The 19,319-nt window shown below is 39.9% G+C and overlaps 1 protein-coding gene across 2 annotated transcripts; it reads right to left on the bottom strand.

Moving 5' to 3' along the window:
• Positions 1–1,299: 1,299 nt before the first annotated feature.
• On the bottom strand, positions 1,300–7,096 carry LOC101345299 (cathepsin L1-like). Of its 2 annotated transcripts, none has more exons than XM_004381321.2 (8): positions 7,006–7,096; positions 6,057–6,193; positions 5,648–5,770; positions 5,395–5,541; positions 4,983–5,207; positions 4,165–4,330; positions 2,979–3,096; positions 1,300–1,686 (listed from the first exon to the last, which is right to left on the bottom strand). In XM_004381321.2, exons 2-8 carry the CDS (start codon positions 6,180–6,182, stop codon positions 1,587–1,589), a joined length of 1,005 nt encoding a protein of 334 aa, XP_004381378.1. In that variant the 5' UTR covers positions 6,183–6,193; positions 7,006–7,096; the 3' UTR covers positions 1,300–1,586. The 2 variants fall into 2 exon arrangements, with proteins under 2 accessions (XP_004381378.1, XP_023591583.1); XM_023735815.1 differs by having other exon boundaries at positions 7,010–7,037.
• Between the last annotated feature and the right edge of the window lie 12,223 nt (positions 7,097–19,319).

Genomic DNA, 19,319 nt, shown 5'->3' with positions numbered 1-19,319 from the left:
GACAGGATTCATCTTAAGAGCCTTTCAAGTCTTCCTGCTACCACATTTGCTAGCATTGTTACAAAACTCCAGAAAATTTCCCTCCAGTTGGAATATTTGTCAGTTTAGGTTCGACGTTTGAAATTTAAGCACTTATTAGAGAAGGCCACATTGAGGTCTATTATCCAGGCACATCAGGTCACATGGCTCAACACAGATGGACAGGGGCTACTAGAGGCTTTGTGGGCTGAGGCCCCAGTTGTAAATACTTCAGCCTATTCTTTGTATTTTCTGCTTGTGTGGAAACATGAGACTTTGAAATGCCTGCAAAATGTGGGTAATTTTTCCTTCTTTCTATTTTCTTTAAAATTCAGGGATTAAGTAATCAGTTGCCATCAAGTTGACTCATGACAACCCCATGCGTGTCTGAGAAGAAACGTGTTCGATAGTTTTTAAGGCTGAACTTTCAGAAGCAGATCACCAGGACTTTCTTCTAAAGTATCTCTGGGTGGTTCAGTAGTTGAAAGACTGCTAAGGATTAAGTAAAACCCATTGCCATCAAGTCGATTTCGACTCACAGCGACCCTATAGGACAGAGTAGAACTACCCCATAGGGTTTCCAAGGTGGCTGGTATATTTGAACTAGAGACCTTTAGTCTAGCAGCTGAGCTCTTAACCACTGCACCACCAGGGCTTTAACTTTCACTCTTGCCCCTCTCACCTTCTTCCATCTTCAGCTGGAGGACTGTTTTGCATTGCAGCCCCAAATGTGGGAGCTTATCCTTCGTCCCTTGTGGACCTTAAACCCATTTCTCCAGCTATTATCAGCAAAGACCAAACAGCCATGGCAACCCACCAATATCTTTCCCTTATCTGACTGCAATGTAACCATGTGGTCTTCACCAGCAATTTGGGAAGATGCTCCAGAAACTGGCTTGACTTTCATCATGTAACCTGACTGAGTTATGATTATCCTGGGCCAAATGAAGATGATCTCTAAGGCCCTTTTCTAGTATCTACATCACGGATATGTCCATTCCAATTCACTTTTTAATCTCTAATTAATTTTATATTTTCTTTATTAGCTTGGTCCTTCTAGATCATTTATGAAAATTTGCTCCATTCAAGAGTTGGGTCAGAGAGAGCCAATAAGGAAAGAGCTAAAAAAGTCTGCTAATTCATCACTAGAAATCCAGAGCCCACCCCCTTGTCTTCCTCCTCACGCACCATTGGCACATCCAGTTATGTCTTTATAGCCCAGTGACATTTCCCCTACATGAAAAGTTAATGCATAAAAACAAAGAAACCCTACCTCTACTTGTGAAATTTAACTTTTATTTAAAAAGATAAGACTAGATAGACATTTTTTTCAATGAAAATTCAGAAGTTTTTAAGCAACGAGTCGATATTACAAACCTGTTTACAGCAGTAATAAAAGTAGTGGTAACGTTTTACCAGTGTAAAAATGTCACAGAATTCAAATCACAATTTGGATCCTCAATGATTCAAGTGTTTTATCCCTGACAATAAGGGTTGGTCAGTTTTAAGGTAAAAATCCATTATTTGGAAAGGCTGTCCTGGATCCTTCATTATCCAGGCACATCAGGTCACACGGTGGGGTAGCTGGCTGCCGTGGCGATTCCACAGTGGTTTTTCCGGTCTTTGGCCATCTTTATGTACCCGTCTGTGCCCCAACTTGTGCCCCAGCTGAAAGAACAGTAGGGTTTCTTTGTTATGCAAAGAATCAAGTACATTTTAGTTTTATTAACAATAACAGCCAATATTTAGTGTGTCAGAAGCCACTGGTTTCCTGGGATGTTCTGGAAAATCTTTCCGATTTAGGGAATCAGGCAGCAGGGGTTCATTATGTGTAAGTTGTTGAGTCCTAAACCTGCACACTGGAGTCCCTGGTTATTGCAAACAGTTAAGGGCCCAGCAGCCAACCAAAAAGATGGCCGTTCAAACTTAACCAGGGTGCCTGGTAATCACGTCTGGAAAATCACCCTTTGAAAACCCTATGAAGCATAGTTCTACCCTGACACAACTAGGGTTGCTACGAGTCGGAATTGACTCGACAGCCACTGTGTTTATTTTTTTGGTTTCAAACCTGCACATAATTTCTACATCCCAACCTCAAATATTGACCTTTCACAGAACCACAACAGAGAGAAAACCCTTAGAGCCGGGTGTCCTTCAGAATTAGTTTTTGGAATTCAGAAATTCTGTCACAAGCTTGGGACAGAATCTCGTAATCAGACATTGATATTTCTCTGATCACCCTAAGTTGGAGGAAGAGTCCCAGATTTAGGAATTGTGCTTAAGGGCTTGTGGACTCGTATCCAAATACTGATTCCAAATAAGAATTCCCTTTTCAACCTCATCTGGAGCAAGGGAGAAAGAGGAAAATCAGAGACACAAGGGAAAGATTAGTCCAAAGGACTAATGGACCACAACTACCACGGGCTCCACCAGACTGAGTCCAGCACAACTAGATGGTGCCCGGCTACCACCACTGACTGCTCTGACAGGGATCACAGTAGAGGGTCCTGGACAGAGCTGGAGAAAAATGCAGAACAAAATTCTAACTCACAAAAAAAAAGACCAGACTTACTGGTCTGACAGAGACTGGAGAAACCCTGAGACTATGGCCCCCAGACACCATTTAACTCAGTAATGAAGTCACTCCTGAGGTTCATCCTTCAGCCAAAGATTAGACAGGCCAATAAAACAAAATGAGACTAAATGGGCACACCAGCTCAGGGGCAAGGATGAGAAGGCAGGACGGGATGGGAAAGCTGGTAACAGGGAACTCAAGGTCGAGAAGGGGAGAGTGTTGACATGTCATGGGGTTGGCAACCAATGTCACAAAACAGTATGTGTATTGTTTAATGAGAAACTTGTTTGCTCTGTAAACCTTCATCTAAAGTAATAAAAAAAATTTTTTTTTAATTCCCTTTTCAATTTCAGATATATGTATTACAATATTTGGCATTGTTTACCTGTTCTTGACAAGCCAATATTTATTGTTTTTTGAGTCTGTTCCTTCAAAGCCGTAGCCAACCGCCAGAACACCGTGGTTCAGATTCTTGCTGCTGCAGTCCGAATCGTAATAAATTCCTGGAAGAGAAATCAGTGCTGGGGCAAGAAGCTCCAAGTGATCATGGCAGTAACCCACGCTATCAACTCATTAAAGGAGGCATCCTAAAGTTGAGGGGAATGTCAGAATTCCACATGAGCCATAATGAGATTTATTTTTATTAAGGTTATGGGGATTTAGGCCCTCATCTACAATAGCAGAAATACAAATTAGCATAATCCTTTCCATAAACATTGTAAAAGACTTATCTTTGAAACCTTGTCATTCTACTCCTAGGATGCCATTCTAACAAAACTGAACAAAAAACAAATAAAAACACCCCGTTGTCCTCTAGCTGATTCTGACTCATGGCAAACTCATGTATTACAGGTAAAACTGCTCCATTTTTTTTTGGCTGTAATCTCTATGGAAGCAGATTACCAGACCTTTTTTCCACAGCCACTGGGTGGGTTCGAACCACCAACCTTTAGGGTTAGTAGTCTAGCACAATCCGTTTGCACCACCTATACCAAAAGCCAAAACCCACTGCAATCAAGTCGATTTTGACTCATAGTGACCCTGTAAGACAGAGTAGAACTGCCCAATGGGGTTTCCAAGGCTGTAAATCCTTATGGAAACAGACTGCCACATCTTCCTCCTGTAGAGCAGCTGGTGGGTTTGAACTGCTGACCTTCCGGTTAAGCAGTCGAGAGCTAAACCACTGAGCTACCAGGGCTCCTTGCACCATCCAGGGAATTCAAAAAAGCACAGAACACAAAATATTTGAGCCAAAGGGTTTTCAGTTTTAATTAAAGAAGTAAAAATCTTAGGAAAAACCTTACAGGTCCAAACACTAGAGAAAAAGTAAATGAAGCTATACCTATAGAATTACATAGCCTTTGAAAAATATTTATGAACTGCTTATCGTGGGACTATGCTTAAGATAATGTCAACTGGAAACAACAGATGCAAAAACAGTCCATACAGAATGTTAAATACACACTGAAAATTCTACACTGAATAGTGTATACCAAAGAGTCACACTGGTACGTAATGATGGTTCTCCAAATTTTCTGCCTAATTTCTATAATAAAAAGAAAGATGCCTACCTGACTTGTAGAACTGGAAGGACGTCTGGCCTGCATCAATAGCAACAGAGATAGGACCCACGGTTGCCACTGCCTTCATCAGTGCCTTCTCCTGCTGAGGGATGTCCACGAAGCCAGTGTCATTGGCAGCAGAATACTCGGGCTTGTAGTGACAGTCTTGTGTGTCCTTTTATAGGTAAACAGGAAAGAGATGCAATTACTACCACCCACCTTTGGATGAAGATGAGTTCTAGAACCCCAAGACACAGCAGTCTGCAGGTCAACCTTGTTTTACTGTAGCCCAGGAAGTAAAATGCAACTGGTTGGTTTGAAACTGAAAATTCACCTAGTGTCTCCTCAGTGATACCCCTCTAGAATTAGTGAAGGGGGAGGTGTGTGTTACCCTACGTCCAACCGGCTCCCCAAATATTGCTGCTGTTTTCCCTATGGAGACATTTATTCTCCATGGTGGCGCAGTGGCTAAGAGCTCAGCTGCTAACCAAAAGGTTGGCAGTTTGAATCCACCAGTTGCTCCTTGGAAACCCCATCAGGCAGTTCTACTCTGTCCTATAGGGTCACTATGAGTCAGAATCGATTCAAGGGCAATGGGTTTGGTTTGATTTCTTTGTTTACATTACAGCTAGAAGAACAGCTAGCTATAGGTTAACTATCTAACCAGAGAACTGTGCAAAGGCTAATAATTTATAGTGACAGTTTTGACAGCTGCAGATATAGATTCTACCATTTGAAATGTGAATGCTGAATAAGGCATCTTATCCTTGGAAGTGTTCAGCTTTCCAAAGAGCTGGGATGACAAGCAGATATGGAGCTCCATGTACCGTTGCAAGATATGGATAGGATTCCTCTGAGTCAAGGCCTCCGTTGTCCTTAACATACTGGAAAGCAGAATCCATCAGGCCACCACTGCAGCCTTCATTGCCTTCAGGCTGAGAGCAGTCCACCAGGTTCTGCTCACTGAGTGAGACAAGTTTGCCAGTTTTCCGGAACATCTGTCCTTCTAGGGCACCAGTTGCGCTAAAGGCCCAACAAGAACCACACTCACCCTGAAAAGGTAATTTCAAAAATTGTCAGTTTGTGAGACAAACAGAAAGACTGACAACATCTCTGTATCTGAACACTCTCCAAGGGGGGAAAAAAGTGAATTGCATGTCTCTCCATTGAGTAGCAAAGAGGTCAATTCCTTTTTGCTGTTACTATTTGAGATAGATCTGAATCTGCATCATGACATACCTGATTCTTCACAGGAGTCACATAGCCTTTCTGAGTCCAATCCACAGATTTGGGGATATTACCAAAGACAGGTTCATGGAACATCTTCCCCTTGTTACGTTTCTGGTTTTGAAAGCCATTCATCACCTGCCTGAATTCTTCATTGGTCTTCAAAGAAAAGTAAGTAAAATGTTGGAAAAGCAAGGGAGTGTTTTAATAAAGTACTGAGGAGGAGCAGTGCAAAGAGTTACATCATCAATAAATGCACACTCACCATATCACCAAAGGCATTGATGGCCATTGTGAAGCCATGTTTTCCCTGGCTGTATTCACGATTGTGCAGTTCAATCATCTTCATGTTCTTCTCCCATACTGCTCTCCTCCAGTCTTCTTCATGCTAGAGGCAAACATAACTGATCGTCTTTATTTCCACTTTAAACCCAACCCTCCTCACCAAGTGGATCAGCAGATGGAAGAGAAACCACGGCCAAAGATAGCTCTATGCCTCTGGGTGGTCCCCTCCCAGCTCCGACACAGCATGCCTACACTGTGCTCAGGATCCAGCACCATAAAGTTCAGCTTTGGTAAGGGCTGGCCCCTAGAAGCTCCCATCTGGCTCCCAACTCCCAACCAGCAAGGTCCATTCTCTGAGGTCGCTCTGGACAGTTTCAGGTGATACCAACCACGGCATATGGTTTCTTGTACGTTGACTTCCACTGGTTCCAATGTGCATCTAAACTTTGATCATGTTTTAGAGCAGCTGAGGCAATTCCCAAGCAAAGAGCAGCGAGAAAGAGTGAAGGATTCATGTTTCAAAAACCTAGGAAGGGAAAAGAAATGAGTATCTGATTAACCAATAATTTCTAAAAGGCATCTTATTCCCTCCTGAGAAGTTACAGCCACCATGATGGAGTGAAAACATTTAAATTATCTTCCAAAGTATTTATGGAAAGATTGTGGAAGAAGACAAAGGACCTGGGTGGAGGGAAAAAAAACAGGCCAAGGACTTAACAGTGGAGGTGCTGGATTCAGCCACCAAACGAATAGGAGGCGGATAAGTGCTACAGTAATTGAAACAGACCGAACTGTGACAGCTCCAACCTCCCCTTCTCAAACTGAAACCTTTCTGAAGTGCTTTCCCAAGAAAGTGGGGAAGGGGTTCCCCGACCGCTCCTGCCATCCCCACTTTGGGCCTGTGCCGCCCAAGCGCCCGGCCAGGGGCAGGGAGTCCTGGGCTCAGAGTTTCAGTCCCGGGCCGGGCCCCACGCCACGCGTCGCAGGCTGGGCCGGGGGCGTGCCAGACCTGCCCCTTGCTCCTCCGCTTTTTCCCAGAGGATGTTGACCGTGGTGCAGGAAGCGCCGGCCCCTCACCCGGCGCGCGGGGTCAAGCTGCCCGTTCTAGCCCGGCCCGGGCACAGCGCGGCCCGGGGCAGCCCGGCTGCGGGACCCTGCTCGCTCTGGTACCCGCCCGGGTGGGCTCGGCCGCCCCGGGCCCGCAAGCCAGGGCCGGCAGGTCTGGGGAGGGTACCTCTAGTCCCGGGGGTTGCGCCGGCCGCCTCGCCGGTGTCCCCACAGGGGTCCCTCCTCCAGGCCCTGCCCCCGCCCCACTCGGCCCCAGCCCAGGGAGCTCACCTACTGAGGCTGCAGCTGGCGCAGGCGTAGTCAGCAGAAGCAAGCATGGGATCACCGATAACCACAGTGCTTGTCGGGGGCCGTGGGGTCAGCCTTTAAAGCTCGGGGTTGTGGCCCGCCCCGCCCCGCTCCGCCCCGCCCATACCGCCTGCCCGCCCCGCGATTGGCTGCACCGGCCTCTGGGCGGGGCCCCCGGGCGCCGTGGCTCCCAGGCGCGTGACGCTGCTCAGTCGCAATTTGCGAGCTAGGAGTGTGCTTACCGCCGAGGAGGTGTTCGGCGCCTTCTCGGGGGACTCGGCCGAATTAATTACCAGTTAATGCGCTACAAGCTGTTGAAAGAAATGTCAGCCAAAACATCCGTGTCCTTTTATTTTAGAGTGTGTTGTATTTATTTTTACCACGATGAAACAAACAAAATACTAGAGGACTGAGAAACGGTAAACTCGTCATTCTTGCTGATCCAAAGCAAAGATGAGTCCGGATGGAAGAATGCAGAGTCCGCGGGCAGGCGCATTTCCTCTCAATTTCTGGGTGGAATGCAGCTGGGTTTTAGAAAAATAGTCAATCTCCTAAACGTGATCAGTTGTCAAGGACCAAATCCCAGGAGGAAAATGGGATCGGACTGGATGGGTGCATTTTGGGATGCATCTTTTCCTGTCTTCTGTAGTTTGGGGATTCTCTTCCTTCACAAGCCTTTCTCAGAACGACCAGAAACGAGTTATTTCGAGTTATTTACAAGGACAAAAATGATTTAATAAGAAAGATAAGAGGGGTTGAGAACGGTGGAAACTACTTTTACTTCCCCACTATCTGCATTATGGATTATTATGTCCTCCTCAGTATACAAAGGGTGCATATTTTTAGATTTAAGAAATTTGATGAAGTTTAATACCTGGATTTAAGTTCCAGAGTTTGGGAAAATGTTTTAGATAGAGAAAATATATACAAAACTAAGAATTGCAGAAACATTTCTAAAAGTTTGTCTTTTGTTTATTACATAAGAAACATAGTTACTGGTAGAAAATATATTTTGGAAAAAAAGTATCAGAACCCTATAACCCCTCACCGTTAATCCTTTTCTATGCATATATTGACTTTTTTTTTTTTTACAAAAATGGAGTCATAATGTATGTCCATTTGTAAATTTTTTTTACTTAAGATTAAATTGATATACCTTCTAGAAGCACAATCAGACCAATAAATATTTTTAAAAGTCTGTATATTAAAATTTTCATTTTATGATCTTTGAAGTAGAAAGTCCTTCTCTCTCAAACATTGCTAAAGGCTGAAGCTCTCTGGTGGCTACAAAGTATATTGTTTTGCAAATTGTTAGGTATGACTCCGTATGCAAGAGCCACAAATGACAAAGTAGTCCAACAATTGGACTTTCTCAGGAATAAAAACTTTTAAGCAACGAAGGATTTTATCAGTGAAGAGACAGTGAAAGAATGGGAGAAAATATTTGCTAACCATTTATATGACAAGGTTTTAATATCCAGAATAAACAGGAGCCTGGGTGACGAAAGCGGTTTGCAGTTGGCTGCTAACCTGAAGTTTGATGGTTTGAACACACCCAGCCACTTCCAGAAGAAAGGTCCGGCAAACTACTTCTGTGAACATTACAACCAAAAAAATTCTGTGGAGCCGTTCTGCTCTGTAAGACGTTGGGTCACCGTGAGTCAGGGGTTGACTTGACGGCAGCTAACAACAATATCCAGAATATATAAAGAAATTAGACAAATTAACAACAAAACATAAACAGCCCCATCAAAAATGGGCAAAGGACTTGAATAGGCATTTCACCAAAGAATATATACAAATGGCCAACAAGCACTTGCAAAGATGTTCAACATATTAGTCATAGGAGATGCAAATCAAAACCATAATGAGATAGTACTTCTCCCCTACTAGGATGACTTTAGAAGTCCCTGGGTGGCACTCGACTACGAGCTAAGAGGTTGGCAGTTCAAACCCACCCAGAGGCACCTCAGAAGAAAGGCCTAGTGATGTGCTTCTGAAAGGTGATAACCTTGAAAACCCTATGGAGCAGTTTTACTCTGCACACATGACGTTGCCGTGAGTGGGGATTGACTCAAAGTTAAGTAACAACAACAGGATGGCTGTGATTGTAAAACAAACAAGATTTCGAAACAAACAAAAGCAGAAGACAACAGATGTTGGCCAAGATATGGAGAAATTGGAACCCTCACACATTGCTGGTGGGAATGCAAAATGTTACAGCTTCTGTGGAAAACAGTTTGGCAGTTCCTCACCATGTTAAATATAGAATTACTATAAAAAACCAAACCGGATTTACTGCCCTAAAGGAGACTGGAGAAACCCTGAGAGTATGGCCCCCAGACACCCTTTCAGCTCAGTGGTGAAGTTATCTCTGAGGTTCACTGTTCAACTGGGGAGTGGACAGCCCCGTAAAACCAAATGGGACTACTGAGGTACAGTAGTCCAGTGACAAGGGCCAGAAGGCAGAAGGGGACAAGGAAGCTGGTGATAGGGAACCCAAGGTTAAGTAAGGATATTGCTGATGTGTTGTGAGATTGTTAACCATTGTCATATGGCAACATTTGTAGTAACTGTTAAATGAGAAACTATTTTGTTCTGTAAGCCTTCATCTTAAGTGAGAATAGCAGCACAATTGGAAGAGCGTAGTCAATGTCACTGAACTGTGCATGTAGAAATTTTTGAAATGGTGTATCTTTGGCTATGTATATTTTCACCAAAAAAAAAAAAAAAAAAGGTCAAGAAGGGAGAGGGTTGACATGTTGTGGGGTTGTTAAGCAATGTCATAAAACAATATGTGTGCTACTGTTTCATGAGAAACTATTTGTTCTGTAAGCCTTCACCTGAAGTACAATAAAAAAATAATAATTAAAAACAAAATAAACAAACAAAAAAACCAAACCCATTGCTGTCAAGTCAATTTGACTCAGTGACCCTATAGGACAGAGTAGAACCGCCCCACAGGGTTTCCAAGGAGCGGCTGGTGGGTTCAAACTGCTGACTTTTTGGTTAACAGCTGAGCTCGTAACCACTGAGCCGCTAGGGCTCCAGAATTATTATATGACCTAGCGATCCCACTCCTAGGTCTACACCTGAAAGGATTTTAAGCAGGGACTCAAATAGATACTTGTACGCCAATGTTAATTGCAGCATTATTATCTTTTATTGTGGTAAAAATATGTGTAACAAAACATTTGCCTTTTCAACATTTTTAAAATGTACAATTGAGTGACATTAATCATATTCATCATGTTGTGCAACCATCACCACCACCCATTTTCAAATTTTTCCATCACCCTTAACAAAAATTCAGTGTCTCCTAGGCAATGACTCCCCTTTCCTTCTCCTTCCTGTCTCTGGTAACTATTAATGAAATTTGATCTCCATATATTTGCCTACTTTAGATATTTCATATAAATAGGACCATACAGTATTTGTCCTTTTGTGACTGACTTATTTCACTCAATATAATGTTTTCAAGGTTCATCCGTGTGGTACCATGTATCAGGACTTCATTTTTCTTTATGGAGGAGTAATAATCACTTCTCTGGTTAAATTTATTCCTAAATATTTTATTCTTTTAGGTGCTATTACAAACAGAATTATTTCCTTAATTTACAATTACGTTGTTAGAAACCCAACTGTTTTTTGTGTATTGATCTTACAGCCTGCTACTTTTCTGAATTCATGTACTATTAGCTCTTGTTGTTTTCTTGTGGAAGCTGTGGGGTTTTCTATATATAGGATCATGTCCTATGAAAAAAGGGAAAGTTTTATTTCTTCCTTCTCCATTTGAATACCTTTTATTTATTTTTCTTGCATAATTGTGGTGGCTAGGACTTCCAGTACAATCCTGAATAGCAATGGTGAGAGCAGGTATCCTTGTCTTGTCCCCAGGGATGGATCACCCAATAAGCAAGGTAAGCACGTGCTGAGGGCATCAGCAAAGCAGGAGCACCGGTTGTCCAAAGCAAGGACCATAGATGCCAAATAGACAGGACACAAGGAAAAGTGAGCGCTGCAGTGGGAGTGAACTGCCAGGGCACTAAATGAAACTAATACCAGCTCCAGTGCGTGAGACGGCCGGCTGGAAATAAAGTCCACGCAGGGTCACAAGGGCGCCCACGCGCAAGGTTGTTTAAGCTATGAGGCCCCTACTACTTCAACACCTTTGTTAACATCTGTCTCCTATGGTCCCCTCGAATGTAATTGAAACTCCTTGTCTCAGAGGGTCTCTTGGGAGTATGCTATTTCTTTCTAATAAACAAGAGATGAGGGTGAGCTGTCAAGTCTAACTCTTGCCATTTAACCAACATACAACTGGATCCAACATGAACGGTTACTAAACAAGGATGGGTTATATTAATAGGTAACAGGTCTCTGATCCATTTTGAGAGAATTGTCTTGTACATCCACGTCTGCTGATCTAGCACTTCCAGCCAGGAAGGCCAGCAATGCTCTTTGCGATGACACAAACACAAGCGTATGCTCTTGCACACATCTTGGTAAACAACCAGTGGGAACTCCAGTCCCAGATAACACACAAAAACTAGGAAACTTGAATAAGTCAACCATTGCAATGAATTCAATCAAGTTACTTTTTAACTGTATAGCATTTATGTAAAGAGTTATGTCCTAAGTTTTGTAAACAATAATATCTGTAACTTTAACTTTAAAATAAGTTTGGCGTACACACGAACACAATCTAGCATAATTTAATATAATATTAACATGGGTAATAATTTAATACTAACATAGCAAACATCCAAAAATACTGGAAATATTAATATTTATCTAACACAAAAGTTTTAATTTATGTATCAAGTGAGTTTTGTTTTTTATTGTCTATTGCTTGGGACACGGTGCTTGATATTACTCTATGTATGCTAATAAATGAGGTATTAGGCGCATTAGGAAGATGCAAAATTTAATATTTAAAAAGTCATACCAGTGAAGAAATTGCAAATCAAGTACATTATTATTTATGTGAAGTTTGCAAAATTGATTTTTCTAAGTGCAGAGGCCAGTCTCATGACAATGCTGCCAATATGTCAGGGCATTATAAAGGCATAAACAGAAAATTTTAGAATGTAACGAATATGCCATTTTCATATACCATGTGCTGCACATTCACTTAATCTTGTAAGACTAGCACAGTAGATAGTTGTCTGGAAGCAGTTGATTTTTTTTCTACTGTTCAGTTACTCTAAGCATTTTTTTGAGGAGTAAAAGAAATGCTCACTGATGGGCAGCTCTTAAAATTTATTTTGGCAATGGGGGAGTATTAAAAGGTCTTTCTAATACACATTTGGAAGCACGTGTTGTAGCAATGAGTGCTCTCCTGGAATTGTACACTCAGATTCTAGATCTTAGAAAACATTGCTGAAGACCAGACAGAAAAAGGAGATACAAAAAGAGAAGCTGCAACATGACTAACAAAATGCAAAGACTAGAGTATGTATTTATCCTGGTTATGTGAAATAATATATTGCAGCATTTTCATCAGACAAGTCAAGCTCTCCAAGATTCAGAAGTAAACTTAAGGACATACGCAGATCTCTTCCAGTGATTAACAGGGTATTTATATACTTTAAGAGAAGATTCTGAAAAATTTGAAAACACAACAAAACAAATACTGCCAAATGCTAATTATCAAGCAGTTCACTATCGCAGAAGCATTAGAAAGAAACAAGCAAATGACGGGGATGCTCCAGAAGGATCATTGAGTGCCAGAGATCAATTTCATATAACCGCATACTACACCATCATTGACACACTTGAATCTTTCATGAAAAGAAGGGCAAAAGTGTATGAATTTCTTTCAGATAGATTTTCCTTCTTAAGTAATGTGGATATATCTGATGAATAATGCACTGAGCCATCCAAGAAATTAGTGCAGGCTTATCCCCATGACTTAAATATAAACCTTTACAGAGAACTGCGACTATTTCATTCGTACTTCAGAATGAAGTTTACAGATTCAGGAAAGACAAGTCTTACTCAAGTAGGCATGTATGATTCCTTAATAGAAGATAAAATACAATGCATATTTCCCACTGTTGAAATTGCTTTACACATATTCCTAACTTTAATGATCACATACTGCACAATAGAACACTCATTTTTGTTCCTAAAGAGACTCAGAAACCCTCAGCCTACAACAGTGATTAAACAAAGGCTCCATTCATTATCCTTATTATGAACTAGGCCAGGGTCCGACTGCAGAACAGACCATCAATTATTCATACACAAGTTCGAGTTGAAACTGAAGAAAATTAGAACAAGTTCATGAGAGCCAAAGTACAACCTTGAGTATATCCCACCTGAATTTAGAGACCATCTCAAGAATAGATTCGATGTGTTGAACACTAATGACTGAAGACCAGACGAGTTGTGGAATGACATCAAGGACATTATACATGAAGAAAGCAAGAGGTCATTAAAAAGACAGGAAAGAAAGAAAAGACCAAAATGGATGTCAGAAGAGACTCTGAAACTTGCTCTAAAACTTCGAGTAGCTAGAGCAAATGGAAGAAATGATGAAGTGAAAGAGCTGAACAGAAGATTTCAAAGGGCAGCTGGGGAAGACAAAGTAAAGTATTATAATGACATGTACAAAGACCTGGAGTTAGAAAACCAAAAGGGAAAAACATGCTCGGTATTTCTCAAGTTGAAAGAACGAAGAAAAAATTCAAGCTTCAACTTGCAATACTGAAGGATTCTACAGGGAAAATATTAAATGATGCAGGAAGTATCAAAAGAAGATGGAAGGAAGATACCGAGTCACTATACGAAAAAGAACTGGTTGACGTTCAACCATTTCAGGACGTAGCCTATGATCAGGAACCAATGGTACTGAAGGAAGAGGTCCAAGCTGCACTGAAGGCACTGGCAAAAAACAACGCTCCAGGAATTGCTGGAATATCAACTGAAATGTTTCAACAAACAGATGCAGCGCTGGAAGTGCTCACTTGTCTACGCCAAGGAATTTGGAAAACAGCTACCTGGCCAACCATGGAAGAGATCCGTATTTATGCCTAATCCAAAGAAAGATGATTCAACTGAATGCGGAAATTATCGAACAATATCATTGTATCACACACAAGTAAAATTTTGCTGAAGATCCTTCAAAAGCGGCTGCAGCAGTACATCAACAGCAAACTGCCAGAAATTTAAGCTGGATTCAGAAGAGGATGTGGAATCAAGAATATCATTGCTGATGTCAGCTGGATCCTGGCTGAAAGCAGAGAATACCAGAAAGATGTTTACCTGTGTTTTATTGGCTATGCAAAGGCATTCGACTGTGTGGATCATAACAAATTATGGATAACATTGCAGAGAATGGGAATTCCAGAAACACTTAATTGTGCTCATGAGGAACCTGTACATAGATCAAGAGGCAGTCATTTGAACAGAACAAGGGGATACTGCATGGTTTAAAGTCAGGAAAGCTATGCGTCAGGGTTGTATCCTTTCACTATACTTGTTCAATCTGTATGCTGAGCAAATAATTCGAGAAACTGGACTATGTGAAGAAGAACGGGGTACCGGGATGGGAGGAAGAGTCATTAATAACCTGCTTTATGCAGATGACACAACCTTGCTTGCTGAAAGTGAAGAGGACTTGAAGTGCTTACAGAATGAAGATCAAAGACCACAGCCTTCAGTATGGATTACACCTCAACATAAAGAAAACAAAAATCCTTACAACTGGACCAATAAGCAACATCATGATAAATGGAGAAAAGATTGAAGTTGTCAAAGATTTCATTTTATTTGGATCCACAATCAACACCCATGGAAGCAGTAGTCAAGAAATCAGAAGACGTATTGCTGTGGGCAAATCTGCTGCAAAAGACCTTTTTAAAGTGTTAAAAAATGAAGATGTTATTTTGAAGGCTAAGGTGTGCCTGACCCAAGTCATGGTGTTTTCAATCACCTCATATGCATGCAAAAACTGGAAAATGAATAAGGAAGACCAAGGAAGAATTGACGCCTTTGAGTTTTGGTATTGGCAAAGAGTATTGAATATACCATGGACTGCCAAAAGAACGAACAGATCTGTCTTGGAAGAAGTACAGCCAGAATGCTCCTTAGAAGCAAGGATGGTAAGACTATGTCTCACATACTTTGGACATGTTATAAGGAGAAACCAGTTCCTGGAGAAGGACATCATGCTTGGTAAAGTAGAAGGTCAGCAAAAAACAGGAAGACCCTCAATGAGATGGATTGACACAGTGACTGCAACAAAGGGCTCAAGCATACCGATTGTGAGGATGACACAAGTCCAGGCAGTGTTTCGTTCTATTGTACATAAGGTGGCTATCAGTTGGAACTGACTTGATGGCACCTAACAACAAGAACAACAACATTGTGTATGGAAGTAGATATTGTTCGGGAGCTTAATTGTGATGAAATCTTTGAAGAATTTTTAAGATCAAAGAATAGAAAGAAATATTTTTAATTGTAACAGAGATGAAAGATCTATCTAAAAATAAAATATAGTAATTTTTGTAGTATTTGGTTTTTGATCATTAAATTTTCCCTTATGGCATATTTTCATTTGTTCATTTATAATTGTAGCATTTGTTACAAAACAAGCATCAAAACTGAAGTATGAGCCATTTAAAGCAAAATTGGCAAAAGTCAATTTTTCATTGTGAGAGATCAACAGAACTTTACATTGATTGTTGAAACAACTAAGTTCACTGACTCATTTTCTTTGTTATAGAATATGTGGAATATTCTTTTTTTGTAGAAAATGTGGTGTATAGTAAAAATCTTAGTACCCTGCATCCACTAAAAATTTTATAATCCAGTTCATCTCATGCCACTAAAACTGCATACACCACTTTTGGGCTCAATCGCTAATATTCCAGTGCATTTAAAAAGAATTTACATCATGAATAGGTAAGACACACACACATATATATATACATGTATATATATAATTCACATATCCCATTTGAATGTATGAGTAAGCAAAGGAGGGGGCACCACAGATTACCAGTGTTTAGAGCCCTCACACACCTTAATCCAGCCCTGCCTGTCCTTGATGTGAAGGGGAAAGCTCTGTGTCGTTTTCCATTGAGTATGATGTTAGCTTGGGTTTTTCACAAATGTTCTTTATCATATGGAGGATTTTCCCATCTATTCCTAGCTTGTTGAGTGTTTTTGTCATGAAAGAATGTTGGATTTTATCAAATGCTTTTTTCTGCATTGATTGAGATGATCATGTGGCTCTTTTCCTTTATCCTATTAATGTAGAACATGGTGTATTACGTTTGATTTTCTAATGTTGAGCCACCCTTGCATTCCTAGAACAAATTCCATGTGATCATAGTGTATAATCCTTTTAATATACTTTTGGATTTGGTTCACTAGGATTTTGTCAAGGATTTTTTGCATCTGTATTTATAAGAGATATTGGTCTGCAGTTGTCTGTTTTTCTTGTGATGTCTTTGTCTGGCTTTGGTATCAGGGTAATGCTAGCTTCACAGAATGAGTTAGGAAATGTCCCTTCTCTTCTATTTTTGGATGAGTTTAAGAAGGTTTGGAATCACTTCTATAAACATTTGGTAGAATTCCCGAGTGAAGTCATCTGGTCTGGAACTTTTGTTTGTTGGGAGGTTTTTGATTATTGATTCAATCTCTTCACTTGTTATGGGTCTATTGAGATCTTCTATTTCTTCTTGAGTCAATGTAGGAAGTTATGTGTTTCTAGGAATTCGTCCATTTCATCTAGATTATCTAATTTGTTGGCATACAACTGTTCACAATATTCTCTTATGATCCTTTTTATTTCTATCAGGTCAGATGTAATGGATATTAGAAATTTGCATCTTTTTCTTTGTCAGTCTAACTAAATTGTTGTTGATTTTATTGATCTTTTCAAAAGACCAACTTCTGGTTTCATTGATTGTTAATATTGCTTTTATAGTCTTCATTTATCTCTGTTCTGATCTTTGTTATTTCCTTCCTTCCGGTAGATTTGGGCTTGTTTTGCTTTTCTAGTTCCTCAAGTTGTAAAGTTAACTTATTGATAGGAGATCTTCGTTTTCATGTAGGCATTTACATTCCCCTCTGAGCATTGCCTTCACTGCATCCCATAAGTTTTGGTATTTTGTGCTTTCATTTTCATTTCTCTCTATGTATTTTCTGATTTGTCTTTGATTTCTTCCTTAACGCATTGCTTGTTTAATAGCATATTGTTTAATTTCCACATGTTCGTGTATTTTCCAGTTTCCCTTCTGTTATCAACTTCTAGTTTCTTTGAATTTTGATCAGAGAAGATGTTTGGTATGTTTTCAATCTTTTTAACTATATTAAGACTTGTTTTGTGACCTAACATATGGTCTATGCTGGAGAATGATCCATGTGCACTAGAGAAGATGTATATTGTGCTGTTGTTGGGTTGAATGTTCTGTATATGTCTGTTACAGTGTTATATACATCTGTGGGAGAAATATGGAGAAATGCAGGGAGAAAACCATTTAAGTGAGACAGTGGAAGACATTATTGCTCCAAGTCATGGAAACGTCTATCTATAATCTGTTAAATAATGCATTATAGAATGGTGGTAATACTTACCATTTTGTTTCTATATCTACTCTTCTATCTCTATGTCTTTGCAAAAAAAGTTATTGAGTACTAATTATTAAAATGTTTACATTTTAGTCAGGCAACTAAACTTTAGTCTGCCATTGATAAAATGTAGCTAGCAGAACTCCCCAGTTTCTATTTAAAGTGCAGCATCTCTGAAAGTATATTATTAGGCTCATCTGCGTAGATTTTTTTTTTCTCTGTAGTAAAACAAAATATTATTCTTTAACAACTTGTGGAAGTTTTAAACTGTAGGGGAACTAGCAAATTAGCTTGGTGGTATCTAAGAATTGAGTTCGTTTAATACCTCAAAAATAAATCCTTTGCCATAGAGTCAATTCCGACTCATAGTGACTCTATAGGACAGAGTATAGCTACCCCACAGAGTTTCCAAGGAATAGCTGGTGTATTCGAACTGTCTACCTTTTGGTTACAGCCAAGCTCTTATACACTGTGCCACCAGGGCTCCCCCCAATATAATAACCTCCTCCACTTTGTTTAAATTCAGAGCCCAGAATTACTCTCAGAAACATTATCCAGTGAACTGTCCATTTGCAAAGTGATTTATTAGTATTTATAATCATGTGGAAATTGTTTATGATTTCACATTCATATGAAACTACTTACTAAATAACTTAATTTTCTGAGTTACTGTACTCTTGCGTTTTCCCATAGGGTTAAACAATCAGGAAATTCATAAAGTAAATCAATTAATCAGCACGAATTAACCAACCAATCTTGGTTGGTGCTCATTGTCCTCTGCTGGGTGTAGCTAAAGCATTTACTTAGAAACAGTCTAAGATAGGAGTAGAGAGGGGTTTCTCAACCTGATAAAGGATGTCTATGGAAAAACCCACAGCTAACATCATACTTAACGGTGAAAGACTGAAAGCTTTGCCCCTAAGCTCAGGAACAAGTGCCTATTCTCGCCACTTCTATTCAACATTGTACTGGAGGTTCTAGTTAGGGTAATTAGGCAAGAAGAGGCAATAAAAGGAATTCAGATTGGAAAGGATGAAGTAAAACTATCTCCATTTGCAGATTACGTGGTTTTTTATATATAAAGAACTCCAAAGAATCTAAAACAAAACAAAACAAAAAAAACCTAAAACTATTAGAACTAATGAATGAGTTTAGCAAAGTTGCACAATACAAAATCAATATAGAAAAAGTAATTGAATTTTTATACACTAGCAATGGACAGTTTAAAAATGAAATTAGGTAAACAATTCCATTTACAATCGCTTCAAAAATAATAAAATATTTAGGAATGAATTTAACCAAAGATTTCTAAGACTTGTATGCTGAAAACTACTAAACATTGCTGAAAAAATTAAAGATGATCTAAATAAATAGAAAGATATCCCATCTTAATGGATCTTAAAAATAATTAATATTTTTATATTTATAATTAATATTTTTAAGATGGCATTACTCCTCAAATTGTTCTACAGATTCAATGCAATCCTTATCAAAATTTCAACTCCTTTTCCAGAAATAGACAAGCTGATCCTAAAATTCATATGGAATTGTAAAGGACCCAGAATAGCCAAAAGAATCTTGAAAAGGAAGAACAAGATGAAGGACTCAGCTACAGCAATCAAGACAGTGTGGTCCTAGCATAAGGATAGACATATAGATCATTGGAATAGAATCGAGAGTCCAGAAATAAACCCTTATATTTATGGTCAATT

Source organism: Trichechus manatus, unplaced genomic scaffold (assembly GCF_000243295.1).
Source record: "Trichechus manatus latirostris isolate Lorelei unplaced genomic scaffold, TriManLat1.0 scaffold00082, whole genome shotgun sequence".
NCBI lineage: Eukaryota > Metazoa > Chordata > Mammalia > Sirenia > Trichechidae > Trichechus > Trichechus manatus.
The sequence above is the reverse complement of the archived record's forward strand: the minus strand, read 5'-3'. Positions and strand labels throughout refer to the sequence as shown.